At 51.8% G+C, this 27,183-nt stretch overlaps 2 protein-coding genes and 1 long non-coding RNA gene across 3 annotated transcripts; 2 read left to right on the plus strand and 1 right to left on the minus strand.

Annotated features, from left to right (window-relative positions):
* Positions 1-1,318: 1,318 nt before the first annotated feature.
* On the plus strand, positions 1,319-26,952 carry zgc:154142 (uncharacterized protein LOC555481 homolog). Its single transcript, XM_047045335.1, is given in 20 exon segments — positions 1,319-1,478; positions 2,977-3,113; positions 3,461-3,554; positions 3,652-3,792; positions 4,341-4,438; positions 5,151-5,280; positions 7,239-7,490; positions 7,668-7,889; positions 8,109-8,249; positions 10,302-10,538; positions 12,379-12,533; positions 12,535-12,565; positions 13,350-13,473; positions 14,210-14,296; positions 14,706-14,823; positions 14,825-14,896; positions 14,898-14,945; positions 14,947-14,989; positions 25,598-25,758; positions 26,725-26,952. Coding segments are annotated over 20 exon segments (2,679 nt in total).
* Positions 20,465-21,804, minus strand: LOC124484522 (cytosolic phospholipase A2 zeta-like). Its single transcript, XM_047045453.1, has 2 exons — positions 21,702-21,804; positions 20,465-21,121 (listed from the first exon to the last, which is right to left on the minus strand). Exon 2 carries the CDS (start codon positions 21,018-21,020, stop codon positions 20,628-20,630), a length of 393 nt encoding a protein of 130 aa, XP_046901409.1. The 5' UTR covers positions 21,021-21,121; positions 21,702-21,804; the 3' UTR covers positions 20,465-20,627.
* Positions 24,426-25,173, plus strand: LOC124484523. The gene is made up of 3 exons (XR_006957970.1): positions 24,426-24,496; positions 24,721-24,815; positions 25,110-25,173. It is a non-coding gene; the product is annotated as an uncharacterized LOC124484523 (long non-coding RNA).
* Positions 26,953-27,183: the final 231 nt, after the last annotated feature.

Raw genomic sequence — 27,183 nt, forward strand, 5'->3', positions numbered from 1 at the left:
CTCATGAGTCACAGCACTGATGGAACACAGACCCTTTCTCTCTCTCTCCCTCTGTCTCTCTCCCTCTGTCTCTCTCCCTCTGTCTCTCTCCCTCTGTCTCTCTCCCTCTGTCTCTCTCCCTCTGTCTCTCTCCCTCTGTCTCTCTCTCTCTCTCTCTCTCTCTCTCTCTCTCTCTCTCTCTCTCTCCCTCTGTCTCCCTCTGTCTCTCTCCCTCTGTCTCTCTCCCTCTGTCTCTCTCCCTCTGTCTCTCTCTGTCTCTCTCTCTGTCTCTCTCTCTCTCCCTCTGTCTCTCTCCCTCTGTCTCTCTCCCTCTGTCTCTCTCCCTCTGTCTCTGTCTCTCTCTGTCTCTCTCTGTCTCTCTCTCTCTCTCTCCCTCTGTCTCTCTCCCTCTGTCTCTGTCTCTCTCTGTCTCTCTCTCTCTCTCTCTCTCCCTCTTGTCCTCTTTCCCTCTCCCCTGGGGGACTCCATCCATCCTTTCTCCTTTAATCTAATAACTGTGCTAGCGCTTGTGCTAAGTGCTACGCCACTTAGTCTACATTAAAGGTTTTTACCCAGAGAGAGAGTGAGAGAGGGAGAGAGAGAGGGGGGCGGGGTACACACTTCAGTCAATTAGGGAATCTTGGCAACGATGATAGTGGTTCGGGTGAGGGACCCTATCAGCTTAATTGCTGGGATTGTGGGATAAACGATTCAAATGGGATTTGGGAGGCAAGAGCTGAAACTGAAGCTGTGAACCCTCTTCCTCCACGTCTGCATCAGAACAGAACTGCAGTTTGATTCTTTTTTAATTTTGTTTTATGCCACAGTTCCTCTGAAGCTTACCACTTGTCAGTTATAATGTGTATACGTAACACTGTAACTTGACTGTAAATACAGTTGTAATTGCATGTTTTCAATCTCTTTTCATCAAAGGGGTTTGGAAACTCTCTTTTTTCATGTCAAAAAAACACATTGCACTCCCTATCACCCTGTAACAACCAACACAACAACCAATAGCTCAAACACTCAGAAAACAGTTGTACAGTCAGAACATAGTCCTTGTCTCTCAGGTACAGTCAGAACGTAGTCCTTGTCTCTCAGGTACAGTCAGAATGTAGTCCTTGTCTCTCAGGTACAGTCAGAACGTAGTCCTTGTCTCTCAGGTACAGTCAGAACGTAGTCCTTGTCTCTCAGGTCCAGTTCAGGCGAGTCCAAGGTACGTGTAGCTATCACAGGTCACAGGTCAGAAGAACAGCGATAATGGACGTCAAGGCTGTGGGAGCATGAGAGAGCCTCCTCACTCCTCACTCTGCCTGGTGTGTGGTGGACGACACGCAGCATGGATGAGGAACATCTGCAGAAGAGGATGTCCGACAGCAGGTCCCGGCGTTTCAGCACCCTGGAGAATATTCTGGTGTTTCTGTTTGTGGCCATGACAGGAGCCTGCATCGGTCTGGTGGTTATTTACTTCACAGACAAGACTGAACCAAGCACTGTGGGTGAGTTTGCACTGGTCGGATTGTCTGGTAAGAACACCTCCACTGTTGATGGTGAATATCTACTCTTTGTTTTGGGGTTAGTATTTCGGGCACTCTGAAGGGTAACACCTACACCTTTTGCAAAATGTCAAATTTGCTGCAAGTCCTTTCATAGGACAATATTAGCTTTGTAAAGAAAATTATTATAATCCATACATTTTTGGGATTAGATACAGACCAGAAAGGCAACCTTTGGTGGATGAAATCAGTCTCTAATGGATAATGAGGGATCTTTTTCCTATCAAAGGAATGTACTTTGATTGGTTGCAGTGTTTTCTGGCTCTGGGCTCTGGGGCAAAGCTCGCTGTTATCTCTCCTATCAGCAGCAGAAGATAAGTGGGTGTTCTTATATGCGCATATGCCCCCTAAAGCAAAACAAACATTTACATTTAGTCATTCAGCAGACACTCTTATCCAGAGCGACTTACAGTAAGTACAGGGACATTCCCCCCGAGGCAAGTAGGGTGAAGTGCCTTGCCCAAGGACACATAATTTTGCACAGCCGGGATCGAACCGGCAACCTTCTGATAAATAGCCCGATTCCCTAACCGCTCAGACATCTGACCCCCTAAACGAAAAACCCGAATCCGTCACTTCGGCCAACCACAACGCATAGCCGCCTCATGATGGTGACCAGTGTTGAAGGGTGTATTAACAGAAGTCAAAAGTTTGCCGCAACTCAAAACAAAAGCGTGCTGCGGACAAGGGAAGAGTCCTCTCTCTGCTTCCGATGTCCTGAATGAATTTGGTGTGAATTATATTATTGTTGCTTGCTTTCCTACAGGTACACTCTTGCACTTTTGAGGTTCATGTTGTTTATGATCATTGACCTATGCACTTTGAAAAGCTCTCTCTTGGAAGTCGCTTTAGATAAAAGCGTCTGCTAAATGCATAAATGTAAATAAGCCCCCGTTCGTAAAGCCACTTTTTTGTGTTTTGCTACTGCAGAATTTGGTCCAAAAAATTGATAAAATAGAGTTGTCTACCGTAGGTAACGGCACGCAGGTTTGTGACGTAGAGCAGGCCAGTGTTTTGAACATTTACCTGCAAACAAGTTGCTGCTGTGTGGCACGGATAAATGAACACACTTTATTATGACTTGCGTAGATTAATTGCTATGTTACCGTCAAACCTACAGTATCAGAAACCCCCTTACTGAGGATGCATGAGAGCAGGCTTCTCTCTGTGAGGCTCAATACAACCATAACAACATGATCATGAGGACAGGGTTACTCAGCCTTGGACAAATCATCCAGAGAAGCAGCATTAAACACAGCTGTTGCCTCAGTCACATCTACTCCCCAGCACATACATGCATACAGCATGCTTGCCACATCCACCAGGGAAAATACTGTTGACATAAACAGTTCTGTTGCCAAGGTGTCTTCCTCATGGATTTCCTTTCTGCCTTGTTTTTCCCCTGTACTGTGTGTGTGTGTGTGTGTGTGTGCGTTTGCAGGAGATGGGGTGGGCTCTGGGTGTGGGGGCCCCAGAGAGCTCACTGGAGACTCTGGGATGTTCAGCAGCTTGAACTACCCCAGTAGCTATGACAACGGCAAGAGCTGCTCCTGGCACATCACTTTGGACCCTGCCAAGGTAGGAACTAGGATGTAAGAGATGGGACCAGGATGTAGGAGATGGGACTAGGGTGTAGGAGATAGGACTAGGGTACTCAGTCTTCACAGAAAGGAGCCCAGTCCTCCATCACACCAAGCTCCCTCCTTCCCTCCCCTCCCTCCCCCACCTCTCTCTCCACCTTTCTCCATCTCTCTCTCTCCAGTGCCCCCCTCTCACACAGGAACACGCTTGCCTTTTCACACTCACAATTCTCCAACCCCCCCTTGCTCCGCGGCACAGACATTGTGTGAAGAAAGGAAAGGTCAACACGTCTGTGTGTGGTGTGTGCCTGTGCGTGTGCTTGTATGTGTGTGTGTGTGTCGCAGGTGATCCATCTGTGGTTCGAGGACTTCTCCCTGGAGGATAGTGAGCTGTGCACAGCAGACTTCATCACGCTGAGAGACGACCTGGGCATCATGGGTGAGACTGCACCTAATGAGCGGGGTCAGGGTGTGGTTAGTTGAATGGAGATGTTGAATGTGATGTGATGTGATGTGTTTTACAATCTGTTCCCTAGGGAAGTTCTGTGGATACTCCAAACCCAAGCCGGTCGTATCCCTGAGCAACCGACTGACGATCTACTTCGACACCAACGACAGGAAGACAGATGTGGGCTTCAGGGCCCATTTCAAAGCTGTGTCTCCCAGTGCTGCCTCAGGTAAACGCTGCGCCATTTTGGCTCTGCAGTAAGTCGGTCAGTTGTGCGCCATTTAGGCTGGGTGTCATGTCACTTCCCAACAGAGCAGGTAGAAGGTGCCTCTCACCTGCTCAGTGTCTCTGTCCTGCCAATGGCACAGAAAGCATTGTCATTACAATGAGTACTGGAGGAAATGGTGTGAGATGTTAGACAGAGAGAGAGACAGAGAGAGAGACAGAGAGAGAGAGACAGAGAGAGAGACAGAGAGAGATACAGAGAGAGAGACAGAGAGAGAGACAGAGAGAGAGACAGAGAGAGAGACAGAGAGAGACAGAGAGAGAGAGAGAGACAGAGAGAGAGACAGAGAGAGACAGAGAGAGAGACAGAGAGAGAGACAGAGAGAGAGACAGAGAGAGACAGAAACAGAAACAGAAAATATCCTTGAGATGTGTGTGAAGTTGAAGTGCCCTCCATATTTCCCTCTCTCCCTCCATCCATCGCTCCATCCATCGCTCCATCCATCGCTCCATCCATCGCTCCATCCATTGCTCCATCCTTCTCGGTGACAGATATAACCGGGGCCGGAGGCAGTCTCCAAGGTGACCGAGGGGATCTGCTGACCCCTGGATACCCAGAGCAGAACTACGAGAATGGAGCGCTGTATCAGGTACCCACACACACACGCAGGAACACACACACACACGCAGGAACACACACACACACGCAGGAACACACACACACGCAGGAACACACACACGCAGGAACACACACACATGCAGGAACACACACACACACACACATGCAGGAACACACACACATGCAGGAACACACACACACACACACACACATGCAGGAACACACACACACACACATGCAGGAACACACACACACACGCAGGAACACACACACACATGCAGGAACACACACACACACACATGCAGGAACACACACACATGCAGGAACACACACACACACAGTTGAGAAGAAGGGAGAGGGAGAATTGCAAAGAAGCAACTAACTAACCCTAACCCTAACCCTAACCCTAACCAAAGAAGCCTTTAAACGATAGAAACTTGAATATTTCAAATAGTTTTTGCTGACATTTTCTCAGCACCTTTGAAGTATTCCATTGAAGGAAAACATTGCATTTAAACCAGAATGAACAATAAACGAATCGTTGGAATCCCATCTGCATGCATGGGTTAACACGTGTCAGTCAAGCCCAGTCCTTTGAACCACTTGGAGAGGTGAAGTGAAGGCATTTGTTGGTCTAAACATGTTTTTGTGTGTGTTCCTGTGTGTGTGTTCCTGCATGCGTGTGTGTGTGTTTCTGTGTGTGTGTTCCTGCATGTGTGTGTGTTTCTGTGTGTGTGTGTCAGTGGAGGGTCAGTGTGCCTGCGCGGGGAGAGAGGGTGCGTCTGACGTTCACCTCCTTTGACCTCATCCCCGAGGCGTGTGGAGACCACGTGGTCGTCTACGACGGACACACCCCCGGTGCCCCCCTGCTGGGTACGCCCTCACATGACCCTGCCTCACATGACCCTGCCTCACATGACCCTGCCTCATATGACCCTGCCTCACATGACCCTGCCTCACATGACCCTGCCTCACATGACCCTGCCTCACACGACCCTGCCTCACATGACCCTCCCTCACATGACCTTGCCTCACATGACCCTGCCTCACATGACCCTGCCTCACATGACCCTGCCTCACATGACCTTCCCTCACATGACCCTGCCTCACATGACCCTGCCTCACATGACCCTGTCTCACATGACCCTGCCTCACATGACCCTCCCTCACATGACCCTGCCTCACATGACCCTGCCTCACATGACCCTGCCTCATATGACCTTCCCTCACATGACCCTGCCTCACATGACCCTGCCTCACATGACCCTGCCTCACATGACCCTGTCTCACATGACCCTCCCTAACATGACCCTGCCTCATATGACCTTCCCTCACATGACCCTGCCTCACATGACCCTGCCTCACATGACCCTCCCTCACATGACCCTGCCTCACATGACCCTCCTTCACATGACCTGCCTCACATGACCTTCCATCACATGACCCTGCCTAACATGACCTGCCTCACATGACCCTGCCTCACATGACCCTCCTTCACATGACCCTGCCTCACATGACCCTCCTTCACATGACCTGCCTCACATGACCCTCCCTCACACTGCTTGGATGAGTACTGTTTACCCAGCTGTTCATTTCACCCACTTCACCCTGTCACATGCTACTGAAGGAAGCGGCGTCCGTGAGTCGCATGTTCAGTAAAGCGTCTGGTCCTGCAGGGTCTCTCTGTTCAGTAAAGCGTCTGGTCCTGCAGGGTCTCTCTGTTCAGTAAAGCGTCTGGTCCTGCAGGGCGTTTCTGTTCAGTAAAGCGTCTGGTCCTGCAAGGTGTTTCTGTTCAGTAAAGCGTCTGGTCCTGCAGGGTGTTTCTGTTCAGTAAAGCATCTGGTCCTGCAGGGTGTTTCTGTTCAGTAAAGCGTCTGGTCCTGCAGGGTGTTTCTGTTCAGTAAAGCGTCTGGTCCTGCAAGGTGTTTCTGTTCAGTAAAGCGTCTGGTCCTGCAGGGTCTCTCTGTTCAGTAAAGCGTCTGGTCCTGCAGGGTGTTTCTGTTCAGTAAAGCCTCTGGTCCTGCAGGGTGTTTCTGTTCAGTAAAGCGTCTGGTCCTGCAGGGTTTTTATGTTCAGTAAAGCGTCTGGTCCTGCAGGGTGTTTCTGTTCAGTAAAGCGTCTGGTCCTGCAGGGTGTTTCTGTTCAGTAAAGCGTCTGGTCCTGCAGGGTCTCTCTGTTCAGTAAAGCGTCTGGTCCTGCAGGGTGTTTCTGTTCAGTAAAGCCTCTGGTCCTGCAGGGTGTTTCTGTTCAGTAAAGCGTCTGGTCCTGCAGGGTTTTTATGTTCAGTAAAGCGTCTGGTCCTGCAGGGTGTTTCTGTTCAGTAAAGCGTCTGGTCCTGCAGGGTGTTTCTGTTCAGTAAAGCGTCTGGTCCTGCAGGGTGTTTCTGTTCAGTAAAGCGTCTGGTCCTGCAGGGTGTTTCTGTTCAGTAAAGCCTCTGGTCCTGCAGGGTGTTTCTGTTCAGTAAAGCGTCTGGTCCTGCAGGGTTTTTATGTTCAGTAAAGCGTCTGGTCCTGCAGGGTGTTTCTGTTCAGTAAAGCGTCTGGTCCTGCAGGGTGTTTCTGTTCAGTAAAGCGTCTGGTCCTGCAGGGTGTTTCTGTTCAGTAAAGCGTCTGGTCCTGCAGGGTGTTTCTGTTCAGTAAAGCCTCTGGTCCTGCAGGGTGTTTCTGTTCAGTAAAGCGTCTGGTCCTGCAGGGTGTTTCTGTTCAGTAAAGCGTCTGGTCCTGCAGGGTGTTTCTGTTCAGTAAAGCGTCTGGTCCTGCAGGGTGTTTCTGTTCAGTAAAGCGTCTGGTCCTGCAGGGTGTTTCTGTTCAGTAAAGCGTCTGGTCCTGCAGGGCGTTTCTGCGGCGGCTCGTTGCCGGAAGTGCTGGAGTCCAGTGGAGGCTCCATGGTCGTCCGGTTCAAGTCCGACGCCACGCTCACCTCCAGAGGGTTCAGCGCCACCTACACCAAGACCAGCCTGCCTCCTGTCGTGGTCCCAACCACACCTAAACCACCAACCACACCTAAACCATCAACCACACCTAAACCATCAACCACACCTCCACCATCAACCACACCTAAACCATCAACCACACCACCCGTCGGTAAGGTCACATCATTGAACAGGTGCCCCAAGAGACAGTTGTTGGTCCTAAATTGAAATCGAGTGATGTGTACTTGGTGATTTTAGGAATTAAAAAGCTGCAATTTCTGGTCTAGTATTGACTTTCTGTGGGGAGCCCAATTCCTCCCTCCCTCCCCCCCCCCCCCTCTTTCTCCAGAGTCTGGCTGTGGAGGGCCGGGCGTTCTCCAGGGTCGTAAGGGAGAGATCCAGTCCCTGGGATTCCCTGCTCCCTACCCTGGAGGGCTGAACTGCTCCTGGGACATCTCCGTGCCCCCAGGATCCCTGGTCAAGCTGCAGGTCACCAGCATGGCCGTGGCAGGAGAGGCTGGGCAGTGCAAGGACGACCGACTCCTCATCTCTGACAGCCTGCAGACCCTGGGTAGGTGTCATCTGCCATCATCTAGTCATGTCTCACTGAGCCCCAGAACCATGTCCACGTGTGTGTGTATGTGTGTATTAAGGCTGTGCAATATATACAAACATTTGATAGCTTGATATTGTCCACATTTTTACGATATTCGATGTACTACCCCCCACCCTTCCCTCCCTCCCTCCCCCCTTCCCCCCCCCCCCCTTCCCTCCCTCCCTCCCTCCCCAGGGGTGTTCTGTGGGTTCCTCCTGCCCCCGGTGCTGGTCAGCAGTGAGAGAAGCATGTCTGTCAGCTTCCTGTCTGACGGACGGCTGTCTGACCAGGGCTTCCTGGCGCGCTGGGAGGCTGTGCACCCTGAGGACGCAGCAGGTACACACACTCATACACACACACATATACACACACACATATACACCTATACACACACACACACATATACACACACACATATACACACACACACACATATACACATATACACACACACACATATACACACAACTAAATACTGCGGTTAGAAACCATGTGAGATATCCCACCCTTATTGGTTTATACGATTTACCTTCTCCTTAATGTGCATCCATGAAGAAAATACCCTCCACTAGAGTTCCCTCCTTGTGGACAGCAACCGCAACACGGCAGAAAGCCGTGTGGGAGACACATCAAAAAGAGTTATAAACAAAGATTCCTGGTTTGGGCTTGGAGGGTGGTAGATGTTCTGTCTTCGGTTGGTGGGAGGGAGGGAGGGAGGGAGGGAGGGAGGGAGGGGGAGGAGGAGGGGAGAGAGGGGGAGGAGGAGGGAAGAGAGGGGGAGGAGGAGGCGATAGAGGGGGTAGGCAGGAGGGAGAGAGGGTAGAGGGGGGAGGGAGAGAGGGAGGGAGGGGCTCATCGACCCAGGAGCCACAGCACCGCAAGCATCGTTTGTCACTGAGACGCAGTGTGCTTTTATCCTTGAGGACATTCCTCCAATTCCTCTCTCTACATTCCTCTCTCTCTCTCTTCATTCCTCCATCTCTCTGTCTCTACATTCCTCCATCTCTCTCTCTCTCTCTCTCTCTCTCCCCTCTCTCTCTCTCTCTCTCTCTCTCTTTACATTCCTCCATCTCTCTCTTTTTACCTTTCTCTTCTTGCTCAAACCTGTATTTGAACTTGTCAGAGCACTGTAGCTATGTTAGTCAGTATTGTTTATTAAACACCAGGGGCCCAATCTTGCACCCAGCGCAATTGACTTAGTCAACGACGCAAGTGTTATTCCTAGTTTGCACTCGACGCAAAGCCGACTTTTCCCTCCACAGACTCACGTCGAAATGACTTTGCGCTCCCGTGTGCGGTTCAGCGAAAAAGGAGGCGTGTTCTGGCGCAAACGTTCCCTGGTGCTATCTTGCAGTTTCCGAAAAACAATTCCGCTACTGACCAAGAAAAACGTGGTCTAAAGTCAATGGCGCATTATTGAGATGCTATTTTAAGGGCGCAAGCTTGGTCCATGGCCACTGCTGGCAAGGCCAGGGTCTTCTATCTTCGAAGCTACTTTACATTGTTTTGATTTATGGCGTGTTACATTTCTTCAATGATTATAAAAAGATTTTCATAAGAAATGTCTATGTATGTGAACTTGATTTGTAACAACTGTGGCAATTTCCTCCCATGACTGTTTAACTGAAGCTAATTTGGTTAGGTTTCATCTCCCATGCCCATCAGAATCAGAATTCGGTTTATTCGCCATGTAGCCTATGTTACAAAAATACGCAATTTACTGTGGCAGGAAGGTGCAAACAATAAACATATACGGGTATAAATTAAGTACAAAAGTACATTAGTTAAACTAATTCTAAGAACTAAAGTATTAAAAAATATAACAATGAAAACAATTTAATAGCCTATATGTAAAAATAAGAATAATAATTTGAATGAGCAGCATGAGTGGGCAACTTAGTGCATTGAGAAAACTGCTCTGCCTTTCCCATGCAATGTCACTTCTCTATCTTTTACGGCCCTGACGAGAATGTCGGTCTCCTCGGCTGTGAACCGCTGGCGTGCGCCTGGCAAATCCGCCGTTATAATAGCAATTTGCCATAGAAGAAGCGCTGCTCTTAAAGGGAATGTGAGATGATGCTCTGATTGGTTTATTGCACGTTACGCCCACACCACACCCATTATTAATGTAGCTATTTCAGACCAACCCTTTTTAGATTTGCGCCAGGCGCAAAGTTATTTATCCGCCGACAAAATAACAACCAAGCTGAAGTCCCGCCCACAAAGTTGCTTGCGCTCTGCGTTTTGATACTTGCGTTTCAGATCGTCAAAATAGGGGGGCAGGTGTGTTTGAGGTATTTTCACAAACCATAACAAGCCACAGCTACATGCATGGACAGTATGTATTTATATAATTGACTCACACACACACACCCATGTACCCTGCAGAGATCCAGGGGTGTGGGGGGGTGTTTGGTGAAGACACCGGGGTCATCAAGTCCCCCAGGTGGCCCCACAGCTACCCAGCCAGCAGAGAGTGTATGTGGGTCCTGGAGGCCCCCCCAGGGAGGAACATCTCTTTGACCTTCACACACTTTGACCTGGAGGCCAAGGACCTCCTCTCCTCCAGGTGTCTGGACAGCCTGGTGGCCTATGATGTCCTGGACGCCTCCCTCATCAAACACGGTGAGAAGCTCACCTCCCCCACCATCTAACTCTAACTCACCTCCTCCACCATCTAACTCTAACTCACCTCCCACACCATCTAACTAACCTCCCCCAACATCTAACTCTAACTCACCTCCCCCACCATCTAACTCTAACTCACCTCCCACACCATCTAACTCTAACTCACCTCCTACACCATCTAACTCTAACTCACCTCCCCCACCATCTAACTCTAACTCACCTCCCACACCATCTAACTCACCTCCCCCACCATCTAACTCTAACTCACCTCCCCCACCATCTAACTCTAGCTCACCTCCCACACCATCTAACTCTAACTCACCTCCCCCACCATCTAACTCTAACTCACCTCCCACACCATCTAACTCTAACTCACCTCCTACACCATCTAACTCTAACTCACCTCCCCCACCATCTAACTCTAACTCACCTCCCACACCATCTAACTCACCTCCCCCACCATCTAACTCTAACTCACCTCCCCCAACATCTAACTCTAACTCACCTCCCCCACCATCTAACTCTAGCTCACCTCCCCCACCATCTAACTCTAACTCACCTCCCACACCATCTAACTCTAACTCACCTCCCCCACCATCTAACTCTAACTCACCTCCCCCACCATCTAACTCTAACTCACCTCCCACACCATCTAACTCTAACTCACCTCCCCCACCATCTAACTCTAACTCACCTCCCCCACCATCTAACTCTAACTCACCTCCCCCACCATCTAACTCTAACTCACCTCCCCCACCATCTAACTCTAACTCACCTCCCCCACCATCTAACTCTAACTCACCTCCCCCATCATCTAACTCTAACTCACCTCCCACACCATCTAACTCTAACTCACCTCCCCCACCATCTAACTCTAACTCACCTCCCCCACCATCTAACTCTAACTCACCTCCCCCATCATCTAACTCTAACTCACCTCCCACACCATCTAACTCACCTCCCACACCATCTAACTCACCTCCCCCACCATCTAACTCTAGCTCACCTCCCACACCATCTAACTCTAACTGACCTCCACCACCATCTAACTCTAACTCACCTCCCCCACCATCTAACTCTAACTCACCTCCCCCACCATCTAACTCTAACTCACCTCCCCCATCATCTAACTCTAACTCACCTCCCACACCATCTAACTCTAACTCACCTCTCCCACCATCTAACTCTAACTCACCTCCCCCACCATCTAACTCTAACTCACCTCCCCCATCATCTAACTCTAACTCACCTCCCACACCATCTAACTCTAGCTCACCTCCCACACCATCTAACTCTAACTCACCTCCCCCACCATCTAACTCTAACTCACCTCCCCCACCATCTAACTCTAACTCACCTCCCCCACCATCTAACTCTAACTCACCTCCCCCATCATCTAACTCTAACTCACCTCCCACACCATCTAACTCTAACTCACCTCCCCCACCATCTAACTCTAACTCACCTCCCCCACCATCTAACTCTAACTCACCTCCCCCACCATCTAACTCTAACTCACCTCCCACATGACAGTGCTCTCACTGACGTCTACTCTAAGAGGAAAGGAAGTTACATTTTCGGTATACTGTTTTATAGTTAAGTTATGCGTTGTGCATTATAATAGATTAATTCAGTGTTTTAAGGAAAACTTGAAAGTTGTTTACATTTGTAATCCATTTTTGTAAATGTAAGAATGCCCCAAAAATATATATCTGTAATGGAAAATATAGTTGTATTTTATTATAACCCATGTGATGTATCCACCATATATTCATTAGTTTCATTCTGATGCCCTTCCGTTCTGACACTGTGAGGGTGCATTTGTTTTGCTTTTCAGGTCCGTGGTGTGGCGCCGCCCTGCCCAGCCCCGTCCAGACACGGGGCAGCCGGCTGGTGCTGCGCTTCAGCGCTGACCTCTTCATGGAGGGGCGGGGCTTCCGGGCAGTCTGGTCCTCCAACCCCGCCCTCCCGCTCCCCACGGAGCCCCCCACCCCCCCCCAACCCCTGGGACAACATCCCCGTAGGCACGTACATACTCTCACAACAAAGGCTCTCTCCCTGGGTTTTTTTTTTCTCTCTGAACATTATCTCTCTTCGCTCTCTCTCCTCCTCTCTTTCCCTCTCCTCTCTCTGCTCTCTCTCCTCCTCTCTCTCTGTTCTCTCTCTGCTCTCTCTCCTCCCCTCTTTCCCTCTCCTCTCTCTGCACTCTCTCTTCCTCTCTCTCTCCTCCTCTCTCTCTGTTCCTTCTCTCTGCCCTCTCTCTCTCTCTTCTCTTTCTCTCTCTCCTCTCTCCCAGCTGGCCAGGTCTCTGCCAAGCCAGTAGCTGAAATAGTTTAATAGATGAGCTAGTGCTGCTGCAGAGGTGCCCCTGTGTGTGATAGAGAGAGAGACAGAGACAGAGAGAGAGAGAGAGAGAGAGAGACAGAGAGACCGAGAGAGAGAGACAGAGCGAGAGCGACAGCGAGAGCTGCAGTGTGTTTCTCGCAGGGTGACAGGCACCAGGGCCAGCTGTATTCAGCTGTGATGACTCAGTGAAATGTCCCCCTGGAACAGATCTGGGCGCTTGTTGATGACATCACTCGGTGTCCAAACTGTCCATTGCTTGTCATTGGGACAGAAACACATTTGTAGGAAATATGTAGCAGGTGTTGTTTTGAATTCATATTTATTTAATTTTAGAAGGAGCTTCTAAAATTAAATAAATATGAATTCAAAACACTATCAAAATAATAATCTAAAATGTATTGAGTGAGTTGAAGTTATTGGTGATGGAGGATAAAGACCTGAAGGATAACCGTGTGTCTTCAGACTGGCCAGTGGACACCTGTGGTCGCCCAGCTGTCCCTCCCCTGGTCACCTCCAAGATCGTTAACGGACAACCAGCCACGCCTCACTCCTGGCCCTGGCAGGTGTCCATGCAGGTGAGACACGCGCACGCACACACGCACGCACGCGCGCACACGCACCGCGCACGCGCACACGCACACGCACACACACATAGACTTCTTCTTCATGAAGAAGAATGGCCCTTCAGCGAAGAACATGCAGGGAAGTCAATCCCAGATGAGTTAGGATGAAGGAACAGCAAGCTGACTTAGTAGCCCCATCTCTCACTCACACCCAGGGATATGAAATACCAACTCATTCTAGCCCAGCCAATCATCAGTCTCTCATCCCTCTCCTCTCCTTTTACCTCTCTGTATCTCCTCCATCGCTCCCCTCTCTCTCTGTTCCATCTCTCTCCACCCTTCCCCCCCTCCCTCTCTCTCTCCATCTCTCTCCATCTCTCCCCCTCCCTTTCTCTCTCCATCTCTCTCCATCTCTCCCCCTCCCTCTCTCCCATCTCTCTCCATCTCTCCCCCCTCCCTTTCTCTCTCCATCTCTCTCCATCTCTCCCCCCCTCCCTCTCTCCATCTCTCCTGTTCTGTCTCCCTGGTGGTCTTGTCTGGTGTAAGGAGTTGTTCTGTCAGGTGAATGTAATTACTGTCTCTCAGACTGCTAATAAAAGGAGATGAGTCCCTGATGAGAGCTCATCTTTCCTCCTAACAACCACTGCTGTTGTCTCATCTTCCTGTCTGTGCGTTGTCACGTGTGTGTGTGTGCGTGGATGTGTGTTTGCGTGTGTGCGTGTGTGTGTGTGTGGTGTGTGGCAGGTTTGGCCCCCCCAGCAGACCTGAGCCCAGCTTCTCTCACATCTGTGGAGGAACTCTGATCCATAAGAACTGGGTGATGACTGCAGCTCACTGCTTCATCAAGTAAACGGCCTCAGTAACCTAACAACAACAACAAAAGAAAATCAAATTTATCACAAGTGTTTTCTATGTAAAGATATACACATCATAGGCTGTGCCTTTGGTTTTGTTTAACCTTATCTGCAGGGCCTGAACAAATCCATAGGGATAGGGTTAGGGTTAGCTCTTACCATGAAACCTCCTGGACCCTCCCTCCTCTCTCCCCTCCTCTCCTCTCCCCCCTCCCTTTCCTCCTCTCCCCCCCTCTCTCCTCTCTCCCCTCCTCTCCTCTCCCCCTCCCTCCCCTCCTCTCCCCCCCCCTTCCCCTCCCCCCCCCCCTTCCGTCCTCCCACCCCTCCCTCCTCCCCTCCTCTCCCCCCTCCCCTCCCCTCCTCCTCCCCCCCTCTCCTCCCCCCCTCCCCTCCTCCCCCAGCTATGCAGATGAGCTCCAGCGCTGGCGCATGTGTCTGGGAAAACACAACCTGACGTTCTCCGAGGCGTCAGAGCGCTGCTTCTCCGTGCGCTCCATCGTGCGGCACGAGGCCTTCCGCTAACCCGGCCGTGCCCAGCGTGGTAGGGTACGACATCGCCCTGGTCCGGCTGGACGGGGAGGTGGAGACCAGCGGGGAGGGTCGCCTTCGCCTGCCTGCCCCCCCTGGAGGAGGTGCTGCCTGGGGGGGACCACCTGCTACGCCTCGGGCTGGGGGGACGAGACCGGTGAGAGGGGAGGGGACAGGGGGAGGGGACAGGGGGAGGGGGAGGGGAGGGGAGAGGGGGGAGTGACCAGTGGGAGGGGAGGGGAGAGGGGGGGAGGGGAGAGGGAGAGGGGGAGGAGAGGGAGAGCAGTGGGAGGGGAGGGGGATAGGGGGGAGGGGAGAGGGGGAGGGGAGAGGGGAGGGGAGGAGACCGGTGAGAGGGAGGGGGGTGAGGGGGGAGGGGGAGGGGGGAGGGGAGGGGGGGGAGGGGGGAGGGGAGGAGGGGGAGGGGGGAGGGGAGAGGACAGGGGGAGAGACCAGTGGGAGGGGAGGGGAGAGGGGAGAGGGGAGAGGGAGAGGGGAGAGGGAGAGGGGAGAGGGGAGAGGGGAGAGGGGGAGGGGAGGGGGAGAGGGGAGGGGGACAGGGGGAGGGGAGAGGGGAGAGGGGAGAGGGGGAGAGGGGAGAGGGGAGAGGGGGAGGAGGGGGAGAGGGGGAGAGGGGGGGAGGGGACAGGGGGGGGAAGGGGAGGGGGAGGGGGAGGGGGACAGGGGGGAGGGGTGGGGACAGGGGGAGGGGAGAGGGGGAGGGGGGACAGGGGGGAGAGACCAGTGGGGAGGGGAGGGGGAGAGGGGGAGGGGGAGAGGGGAGGGGAACAGGGGGGGGAGAGACCGGTGAGAGGGGGGAGGGGGACAGGGGGGGAGGGGAGAGGGGGGAGGGGGGGAGGGGGAGAGGGGGGGAGAGACCAGTGGGAGGGGAGGGGGAGAGGGGGGAGAGACCGGTGAGAGGGGAGGGGAAGGGGGGAGGACTGGGGTTGGAGGGGAGGGTGAAAAAGAGCGGGGAGTCAAATGATCTCGAAATCTTCCCTCTCACTCTGTCCACCTTTGTGGACAGACTCACAAACGTAATAAATAATTATTTTTATTTTCTTAGATATGAAAAAGAGGTTTTGAAAGGTGAAAAATTACAATAATCAAAAGTTGCTAAAGTTGTTGTTTTAAGGTTGAAAAAAGTTTTACCCAGAAAAAGTTAGATTTTTTTTATTTTTATGGCTGCTGAAGCAAATATTTTATTTTATATATTTCATATATTGTATGATATATATGTGTATATCTTTCCCAAAATATACATGTTTCCGCCCCCCTCCCCGCCCTCCTCTCCTACCCCTCCACCTCCCCTCCCACCTCCTCTTACCCCTCCTCTCCTACCCCTCCCCCTCCTCTTACCCCTCCTCTCCTACCCCTCCACCTCCCCTCCCCCCTCCTCTTACCCCTCCTCTCCTACCCCTCCACCTCCTCTCCCCCCTCTCCTTACCCCTCCTCTCCTACCCCTCCCCCTCCTCTTACCCCTCCTCTCCTACCCCTCCACCTCCCCTCCCCCCTCCTCTTACCCCTCCTCTCCTACCCCTCCACCTCCTCTCCCCCTCCTCTTACCCCTCCTCTCCTACCCCTCCACCTCCCCTCCCCCCTCCTCTTACCCCTCCCTCTCCTACCCCTCCACCTCCTCTCCCCCTTCTCTTACCCCTCCTCTCCTACCCCTCCACCTCCCCTCCCCCTCCTCTTACCCCCTCCTCTCCTACCCCTCCACCTCCCCTTCCCCCCCCTCCTCTTTACCCCTCCTCTACCACCCCTCCACCTCCTCTCCCCCCTCCTCTCCCCCCTCCCCCCAGGTACCCACTGCAGCCAGGAGCCCCCTCTGGAGCTGGTGAGTGATGGGGAGAGGATGAGCGTCAGCTTTGTCTCCAACAGCAGGGTGGTGGACACGGGCTTCACTGCAACCTGGAGCGCTGTGGACCCCCAGCGAGGGTGAGGAGGGGAGGAGGGAGGAAGAGGGGGGAGGCTATGGGGGAGGCTAAAGAGGGAGGCTAAAGGGGGGAGGCTAAAGAGGGAGGCTAAAGGGCGGAGGCTAAGGGGGAGGGAGGCTAAAGAGGGAGGCTAAAGGGGGGAGGCTAAAGGGGGGGAGGCTAAAGGGGGGAGGCTAAAGAGGGAGGCTAAGGGGGAGGCTAAAGAGGGAGGCTAAAGGGGGGAGGCTAAAGGGGGGAGGCTAAAGGGGGGAGGCTAAAGGGTGGAGGCTAAAGAGGGAGGCTAAAGGGGGGAGGCTAAAGGGGGAGGCTAAAGGGGGGGAGGCTATGGGGGGAGGCTATGGGGGAGGCTATGGGGGGAGGCTATGGGGGAGGCTAAAGGGGGGAGGCTATGGGGGGAGGATATGGGGGAGGCTAAAGGGGGAGGCTAAAGGGGGAGGCTAAAGGGGGGAGGCTATGGGGGAGGCTAAAGGGGGGAGGCTAAAGGGGGAGGCTAAAGGGGGAGGCTAAAGGGGGGAGGCTATAGGGGAGGCTAAAGGGGGAGGCTAAAGGGGGAGGCTAAAGGGGGGGAGGCTATGGGGGAGGCTAAAGGGGGGAGGCTAAAGGGGGGAGGCTAAAGGGGGAGGCTAAAGGGTGGAGGCTAAAGAGGGAGGCTAAAGGGGGGAGGCTAAAGGGGGAGGCTAAAGGGGGGAGGCTATGGGGGGAGGCTATGGGGGAGGCTATGGGGGAGGCTAAAGGGGGGAGGCTATGGGGGGAGGCTATGGGGGAGGCTAAAGGGGGGAGGCTATGGGGGGAGGCTATGGGGGAGGCTAAAGGGGGAGGCTAAAGGGGGGGAGGCTATGGGGGGAGGCTAAAGGGGTGGTGGTGAGGGGTAGCTGGTAGAAATTGGTGTTGAAGATTTGGTTGCTCTTTCCTCATACAAGCACTGTCCCTCCATCCCCCTCCCTCCATCCCCCTCCCTCCACATCTCTCTCCTCCCTCCATCCCCCCTCCCTCCATCCCCCTCCCTCCACATCTCTCTCCTCCCTCCATCCCCCTCCCTCCATCCCCCTCCCTCCATCCCCCTCCCTGCGTCCCCTTCCGTCCATCCCCCTCCCTCCACATCTCTCTACTTCCTCCTTCCCCCTTCTCTCATCCCCCTCCCTCCCTCCATCCCCCTCCCTGCGTCCCCCTCCCTCCATCCCCCCTCCCTCCACATCTCTCTCCTTCCCCCTTCTCTCATCCCCCTCCCTCCACATCTCTCTCCTTCCTCCTTTCTCCTTCTCTCCTCCTCCTCCCTCCACCCCCCAGCTCCGTGTGGGGCCTCCTCCAGCAGTGAGCAGGGGACTCTGGTGTCTCCTGGCTGGCCCCAGGACTACCCCAGCCAGGCCACCTGCACCTGGAGGATCCACATCCCCCTGAGGGGTCCAGAGGTGAGGGGTCAAGAGGTGAGGGGTCAAGAGGTGAGGGGTCAAGAGGTGTCTTCTTGTTTTTAGTGAAAGCTATGTCTATGTGTGTGTGTGTGTTTGTGTGTGTGTGTGTGTGTGTGTGTATTTAATGTCTGTGTGGGGGGGGGGGTGTTCTCTAAGCTGTTCCAGGCATCGCGTTTTAGATTAAACATCTACCACCTATTTTAATTATATTCTCTCTTTCTACAGCAGAATACTTTTGTCCTTTAGGTTGGGTCATGGGTGCATCTGTAATGTGCTCTGTGACATTGCTTGTCAAAGCAATTATATAAAACCAGTGCTCAGTGCCTGTGATGCAGTCGATGATTTAAGATGTCAGTGACACACACAAATTGCTGTAACGATAGCTAGTGCCCAGTGTTGTCCTCCTGCACCCACTGCAGCTCCTGTAGCACCACCAGACTGGGCAGCAGGCTCACACCACCTCTAAGACCCCGACTGCATCTGTTGGATCGCCTCAGATATACAGTGCCCTCCAAAAGTATTGGAACAGTGAGGCCAATTCCTTTATTTTTGCTGTAGACTGAAAACATTTGGGCTTGACATCAAACGATGAATGTGAAACCAGAGATCAACGTTTCAGCTTTTATTTCCAGGTATTTACATCAGGATCTGATGCACAAATTAGAAAATATCACCTTTTTGTTCGAACCCACCCATTTGTCACGTGAGCAAAAGTATTGGAACATATGACTGACAGGTGTGTTTTGTTGCCCAGGTGTGTCCTATTACATACATTATTCAATCAATAAATACCACTGAATGTCTACACTCAGGTTCAGATTGGGTAAGATAGGTTTTGTCTATGCAGACTGTATTCAGAGGTGAAAACAACATGAAAACCGGAGCGCTGTCTTTGGGTGAAAAACAAGCAATTGTGAGTCTTAGAGAAGATGGAAAATCAATCAGAGCCATTGCAGAAACATTGGCCATAGCCAGTACAACCATTTGGAATGTCCTGAAGAAGAAGAAAACTACTGGTGTACTAAGTAACAGACGTCGAACAGGTAGACCAAGGAAAACATCAGCAGTTGATGACAGAAACATTGTGAGAGCTGTAAAGAAAGACCCTAAAACAACTGTTAGTGAGATCAGCAACAACCTCCAGATGGCAGGAGTGAAGGTATCACTATCTACTGTTCGCAGAAGACTTCATGAACAAAAGTACAAGGGCTACACCAGAAGATGCAAACCACTCATTAGCAAGAAGAATAGGAAGGCCAGGCTGGAATTTGCCAAAAAGTACAGAGATGAACCTCAAAAATTCTGGGACAAAGTTTTATGGACTGATGAGACAAAGATTAACTTTTACCAAAGTGATGGAAAGGCTAAAGTTTGGAGAAAGAAAGGAACTGCTCATGATCCCAAACACACAAGCTCATCTGTGAAACACGGTGGAGGTAATGTCATGGCTTGGGCTTGCATGGCTTCTTCTGGGACGGGCTCATTAATCTTCATTGAGGATGTAACACATGATGGCAGCAGCAAAATGAACTCGGAAGTCTACAGAAACATTTTGTCTGCCAATTTAAGGAAAGATGCAACCAAACTGATTGGCAGAGCCTTCATCATGCAGCAAGATAACGACCCAAAACACACTGCCAAAACAACAAAGGAGTTCATCAGGGGCAAGAAATGGAAGGTATTAGACTGGCCAAGTCAATCTCCAGACTTAAACCCTATAGAGCATGCATTTTACCTGCTTAAGAGGAGACTGAAGGGAGGAACCCCACAAAACAAACAACAACTGAAAGAGGCTGCAGTGAAAGCCTAAGAAAGCATCAAAAAGGAAGAATGCAAAAGTTTGGTGACGTCAATGGGTCACAGACTTGCTGCAGTTATTGAAAGCAAAGGATTTGCAACTAAATATTAAGTCTTATTCACTTAAATATGTTTTAAGTATATCTGTTCCAATACTTTTGCTCACATGACAAATGGGTGGATTCAAACAAAATGTGATATTTTCTTAGTTGTGCATCAGATCCTGATGTAAATACCTGGAAATAAAAGCTGAAACGTTGATCTCTGGTCTCACGTTCATTATTTGATGTCAAGCCCAAATGTTTTCAGTCTACAGCAAAAATAAAGGAATTCGCCTCACTGTTCCAATACTTTTGGAGGGCACTGTACTTCCCTCGCTTCATTGTACGTCCTTGTGAATTGAGCCACACACCTGCCACCTTTCAACTTCCTACAGTACCTGGTTCACGAGATTTCACACACACATAGGCTATTGAAAGACAAACAGAGTTCTGTAGCAGCAGAAGATCTTTATTGGTAATGTAGGGCCCAGGGTGGCACAGTAAACAGGTGATGCTGGGAGTCAGCCAGGACTAAACAGGGGCTCTTAACATGAAAACCTGATACCAATAAACACACAGGATGAGAAGACCTTCCTATGGCCTGTCAGCTGCTACTCGAAGCTGTAAGAGTAGGACAAGCTTCCCTTCTTCATGGAACACTGCCCCCAGTGGCTTCCATGGCTGATGGAATGGGAGCAGGTGCCTAAGTGGTCGTTGTACTTGAGGTCTTTATCCCACAACTCCAATTTCAGACTAGCAGCTGACTCTGCCACATCAGTGAAGGTGAACACGCTGCTCCAGGAGGGGTTACGGTTGTTGTCGATGATGTAGGTCTGGCCACCATCCCGGCCTGCACACCACACCCTCACGTAGCAGTCAGGCTGGTTGCCGGCAGCGTCTCCATTGAGCCCCGATCCTCTCAGGCCCCAGACTTTGACCGTGCCGCAGTGGACGGTGGCCAGGGCAGAGAGGAGGAACACACCCAGGGTGAAAGAGGAAGCCATGATGCTTAGAGGACTGGCTCGATGCTTAGAGGACCGGCTCGATGCTTAGAAGACTGGCTCACTGGTCAGAGGACTGGCTCGATGCTTTGAGGACTGGCTCGCTGCTCAGAGACAGAGAGACAGAATGTACACTAGAGAAATGTTTTGTTGAGTTTAGTGTGGAAACACTTGACTGGCCTGCACAGATCCCTGTCCTAAACATTTACATTACATTTACATTTATTCATTTAGCAGATGCTTTTATCCAAAGCGACTTCCAAGAGAGAGCTTTACAAAAGTGCATAGGTCAATTATCATAGACAACGAGATAGCCACAAAAACATTGATGGTAGCCAAAATATGAAGCATACATTGTGAAAAGCAAATAAGTGCCAATGGGAAGAACCATAAGAGCATGTAGTTAAACAAGTTACAACAAAACAACATGAGCCTCAAAAGTACCAGAGTCTACCTGGAGGAAAGCAAGCAACAATAATATAGACAAACACCATCAAACACATTTGGGATCAATTGTAACGCCTCATGCAAACCAGGTGTAATCACCCAACAGCAGCCATATGCCAGCCAGGTGTAATCACCCAACAGCAGCGCCCAGGGACGGTATTGGGGGACATGATGAAGAGCTTTCCACACTGACACTTCAGTCATGTCAAGTAGGAGGGTTGGGGTGAAACACCTTACCTGTATGTTGTCAGGACGATCTCCAGTCGTGAGCCCAGGATGCCCGTGTGCGCCTCTGTCTCCTCTATATAAAGCCCATCTGGCACAATATCAACACGGTGATAACAACCTGGGGTGCATTCAAATACAGATCAAGTAGACCTCATGTGAGAATGGGCTGTGTTTCAACAGGTGGTCAGGCCAGAATAATTAAATGTTTATAATATACTCCTGTAAACTTCTGTTGTCATTGTGTCTCTGTCTGTGCAGACCAGAGGCTTTGATGAAACATTTCTAAACAGTGAATGGATAAAAAAAACATTTATAGAGTAATCAGTTTGATCATAGAGAACCTCATGGCCAGAACAGAGCTGCCCACTACAGTCATCACAGCACACCATTTCTTATGTTGTTATTAGTCCTTTCGAGCTCTCACAAAAGCACTTTTTACATTAATAACATTCATTATTAATCTGTACTGTAACCACTTAGAGTAGTCTGGAATTCCTATCATTGAACAGCAGTACTGAGAAGCCAAAGCCAGTGTGAATTTCTCAGAATTGGGTTGAAACAAGTTGTTGAAACAGCTGAGTTCCTTCAGGGACGTCTCCTACTGGGTGCCAGTATCAGGTGAGAATGGGCTGGGGCTCAACATGTGGCTGATGAATGTCCTTTATTCAGAGTCCAACGCAGTACTGCATGTCCTTGTGAGATAAACACCTGAAGAAGGACAGCTTTTCACTCTGCAGCATTGAGCTCATTGTTGTTGGCCTACAATCCCACTTTAAAATTTGCTCAGACACACAGAGTTCTTGCATTATACTATAGATTAGACTGCATTTCCACCTTCATATCACACTTCCTGTGTTTTTGGTTGTTCCTCATTGGCTGCAGGTCGTTTCTGCGGCTTTGCCCTGCCCCCTACCATTGTCATCCCCAGCAACACGGCAGTGATCCGTTTCCTTAGCAACGGTGCCAATGTGGAGCAAGGTTTCCGTGGCTACTGGACCACAGACCCAAGTGTGTTCCCCACACTGCCCCCCCCGCCCCCCAACCCCTGGGACAACATCACCATCAGTAAGACCCTGTGTGTGTGTGTGTGTGTGATGCTGTCATCAGTAAGACCCTGTGTGTGTGTGTGTGATGCTGTCATCAGTAAGACCCTGTGTGTGTGTGTGTGATGCTGTCATCAGTAAGACCCTGTGTGTGTGTGTGTGATGCTGTCATCAGTAAGACCCTGTGTGTGTGTGTGTGATGCTGTCATCAGTAAGACCCTGTGTGTGTGTGTGTGTGTGATGCTGTCATCAGTAAGACCCTGTGTGTGTGTGTGTGATGCTGTCATCAGTAAGACCCTGTGTGTGTGTGTGTGATGCTGTCATCAGTAAGACCCTGTGTGTGTGTGTGTGTGTGATGCTGTCATCAGTAAGACCCTGTGTGTGTGTGTGTGATGCTGTCATCAGTAAGACCCTGTGTGTGTGTGTGTGATGCTGTCATCAGTAAGACCCTGTGTGTGTGTGTGTGATGCTGTCATCAGTAAGACCCTGTGTGTGTGTGTGTGATGCTGTCATCAGTAAGACCCTGTGTGTGTGTGTGTGTGTGATGCTGTCATCAGTAAGACCCTGTGTGTGTGTGTGTGATGCTGTCATCAGTAAGACCCTGTGTGTGTGTGTGTGATGCTGTCATCAGTAAGACCCTGTGTGTGTGTGTGTGTGTGATGCTGTCATCAGTAAGACCCTGTGTGTGTGTGTGTGATGCTGTCATCAGTAAGACCCTGTGTGTGTGTGTGTGATGCTGTCATCAGTAAGACCCTGTGTGTGTGTGTGTGATGCTGTCATCAGTAAGACCCTGTGTGTGTGTGTGTGATGCTGTCATCAGTAAGACCCTGTGTGTGTGTGTGTGATGCTGTCATCAGTAAGACCCTGTGTGTGTGTGTGTGATGCTGTCATCAGTAAGACCCTGTGTGTGTGTGTGTGATGCTGTCATCAGTAAGACCCTGTGTGTGTGTGTGTGATGCTGTCATCAGTAAGACCCTGTGTGTGTGTGTGTGATGCTGTCATCAGTAAGACCCTGTGTGTGTGTGTGTGTGTGATGCTGTCATCAGTAAGACCCTGTGTGTGTGTGTGTGATGCTGTCATCAGTAAGACCCTGTGTGTGTGTGTGTGATGCTGTCATCAGTAAGACCCTGTGTGTGTGTGTGTGATGCTGTCATCAGTAAGACCCTGTGTGTGTGTGTGTGATGCTGTCATCAGTAAGACCCTGTGTGTGTGTGTGTGTGTGATGCTGTCATCAGTAAGACCCTGTGTGTGTGTGTGTGTGTGATGCTGTCATCAGTAAGACCCTGTGTGTGTGTGTGTGATGCTGTCATCAGTAAGACCCTGTGTGTGTGTGTGTGTGTGATGCTGTCATCAGTAAGACCCTGTGTGTGTGTGTGTGATGCTGTCATCAGTAAGACCCTGTGTGTGTGTGTGTGATGCTGTCATCAGTAAGACCCTGTGTGTGTGTGTGTGATGCTGTCATCAGTAAGACCCTGTGTGTGTGTGTGTGATGCTGTCATCAGTAAGACCCTGTGTGTGTGTGTGTGATGCTGTCATCAGTAAGACCACCTCTTCCACACGTCAAATCACAGTTCTACCCTCAAACACTTGTCAAAATGTTTGTTTATACAAATAAATGACAACCCCTCCCCCCTCCCCCTTCCCCCAGGCTGGCCTGAGGGGTGCGGAGTCCCGGCCGTAACCCCCAGCAATGCCACCCTGAGGGTGGTGAACGGGGTGGAGGCTGTGCCTCACTCCTGGCCCTGGCAGGTGTCCATGCAGGTCAGACCGGGGGGGGGGGGGGGGGGGGTTATAATGTGTGTGTGTGTGTGGTTATAATATGTGTGGTTATAATGTGTGTGTGGTGTGTGTTGAGGGGCAGTTCTATGGGCGTATGTGAAGCCCTCTGTGACATGCTTGCGTGTAAAAAGGGCTATACAAATAAATTTGATTTGATTTGATTTGGTTATAATGTGTGTGTGTGTGTGACATCTCTCCCTCCTCAGGCCAGTCCGTTCCCTCCCATCCCCTACATGCACGGCTGTGGAGGCTCCCTCATCCACCCTGAATGGATCCTCACTGCAGCCCACTGCTTCATGAAGTAACACCCTCACACACCACATCCACACACCACATCCAAACACACCACATCCACACACACCACATCCACACACACCACATCCACACACCACATTCACACACACCACATCCACACACACCACATATCCACACACACCACATATCCACACACCACATCCACACACACCACATCCACACACACCACATCTACACACCACATCCACACACCACATCCACACACACCACATCCACACACCACATATGCACACAACATGCCCTCCTGCCTCCCCATGCTCATCTCCCCCCTACCCCCCAGGCCTCTGAACAACCCCAGTTTCTGGCGCATGTGCCTGGGTAAACACCACATGAACTCGTCCCTGGACGAGCGCCCCCTGGAGGTGTGCCTGGGCGTGGATGCCATCCTCCCCCACGAGGGCTTTGTGTACGAGACGGACCGCTCCGACATCAGCAATGACCTGGCCCTGGTGCACCTGGCCACGCCCGCCTCCAGCACCAGGGAGATCAGCCCTGTCTGTCTGCCAGCAGGGGGCGCTGTGATGCCCGCAGGAACACCCTGCTACGTCACCGGCTGGGGCGACGAGAAAGGTATGATGGGAAATTGAGTTTTTATTCCCAATTTTTTATCATATTTTATATATTTTTGGGACAATTAATTTATTGTATCATTTGGAGGAGATGTACGTGTGTGATATTTCATATGGGTGCATATTAAATGGTTACCTGTGATTGTGAATTGACCCCCTCCCTCTCCCTCCCGCCCCTGCCCTCGCCTCCACTCCCCAGGCAGCCTGTTCCCCCAGGTATCGGCCCAGCTGAACCAGGCGTGCCTGCCTGTGGTGGACTACCCCACCTGCAGCCAGCCGGCCTACTGGTGGGACACCCTGAGACCCTCCATGGTGTGTGCCGGATACGAGTCTCCAGACGAGCTCAAGTCGGCCTGCCAGGTAGGACCTGCTAACCAGGCAGGGGGCTCCACGTGAGGCAGGGGGGGAGGGGGGGCATGGTACCCTGGCAGGGGAGAGATGTGTTTCCGTGCCTGTAGCGTAGAGTTATTAGCATATGTACAGGCTTCATTGACTGACAAACTTCCCTCTCCTCCCCTCCCATCTCCTCCTCCACCCCCCCCCCCATCCTCTCCTCTCCTCCCCTCTCCTCCTCCACCCCCCCTCTCCTCTCCTTTCCTCCTCCACCCCCCCCTCCTCTCCTCTCCTCCTCCGCCCCCCCCCTCTCCTCTCCTCTCCTCCCCCCTCCTTTGCTCCTCCACTCCCCCTCTCCTCTCCTCCCCTCTCCTCCTCCACCCCCCCTCTCCTTTCCTCCTCCACCCTCCCCCTCCTCTCCTCCTCCACCCCCCCTCTCCTCTCCTCTCCTCCCCCCTCCTATGCTCCTCCACTCCCCCTCTCCTCTCCTCCCCTCTCCTCCTCCACCCCCCCCTCTCCTTTCCTCCTCCACCCTCCCCCTCCTCTCCTCCTCCACCCCCCCTCTCCTCTCCTCTCCTCCCCCCTCCTATGCTCCTCCACTCCCCCTCTCCTCTCCTCCCCTCTCCTCCTCCACCCCCCCTCTCCTTTCCTCCTCCACCCTCCCCCTCCTCTCCTCTCCTCTCCTCCCCCCTCCTCTCCTCCTCCACCCTCCCCCTCCTCTCCTCTCCTCTCCTCTCCTCCCCCCTCCTCTCCTCCTCCACCCCCCCTCTCCTTTCCTCCTCCACCCCCCCTCTCCTCTCCTCCTCCTCCACCCCCCTCTCCTCTCCTCCACCCCCCTCTCCTCCTCCTCCACCCCCCTCTCCTCTCCTCCACCCCCCTCTCCTCTCCTCCCCTCTCCTTTCCTCCTCCACCCTCCCCCTCCTCTCCTCCTCCTCCCCCCCCCTCTCCTCTCCTCCCCCCTCCTCTCCTCCTCCACCTCCCCCTCCTCTCCAGGGAGACTCAGGAGGTCCGTCCGTGTGTCAGCCTGCTGGTCCTGACTCCAGCTGGCAGGTCCTTGGGATGGTTAGTTTCGGTCCACAGGGCTGCATCGAGGACAAGAAGCCCTCCGTGTTCACGCCAGTGTCTGCATTCAACGACTGGATCCTGGACAGCATCAAGAGGTTCACCTACGAGAAGGCACAGGAGAGCGTGTCAAACAGACAGCAGACCCAGGTGTCTTAGCTTCCAGGGTTTCTAGTTCAGAGATGGTGTGAAAACACCCTGTGGAATGTTCTAGGTAGAATTGAACTGTGAATTGTACATTTAAGACACGATCTGTTTGGGTAATTGTGTGAATATCATGTAAATTAGATTTTATTTGATGTTTTGATTTTCTAGGTAACTTTCTCAATGATTAAGAAAAATATTAAGTAAAAATACTAGGTGCTTCCTGTTTTGATTAAATAGAATATA

The sequence above is a fragment of the Hypomesus transpacificus genome, chromosome 22 (genome assembly GCF_021917145.1).
Source record: "Hypomesus transpacificus isolate Combined female chromosome 22, fHypTra1, whole genome shotgun sequence".
NCBI lineage: Eukaryota > Metazoa > Chordata > Actinopteri > Osmeriformes > Osmeridae > Hypomesus > Hypomesus transpacificus.

Coding starts and splice junctions, on each gene's coding strand:
- LOC124484522 (XM_047045453.1), bottom strand. CDS start 21,020: ATGGCTTCCTCTTTCACCCTGGGTGTGTTCCTCCTCTCTGCCCTGGCC.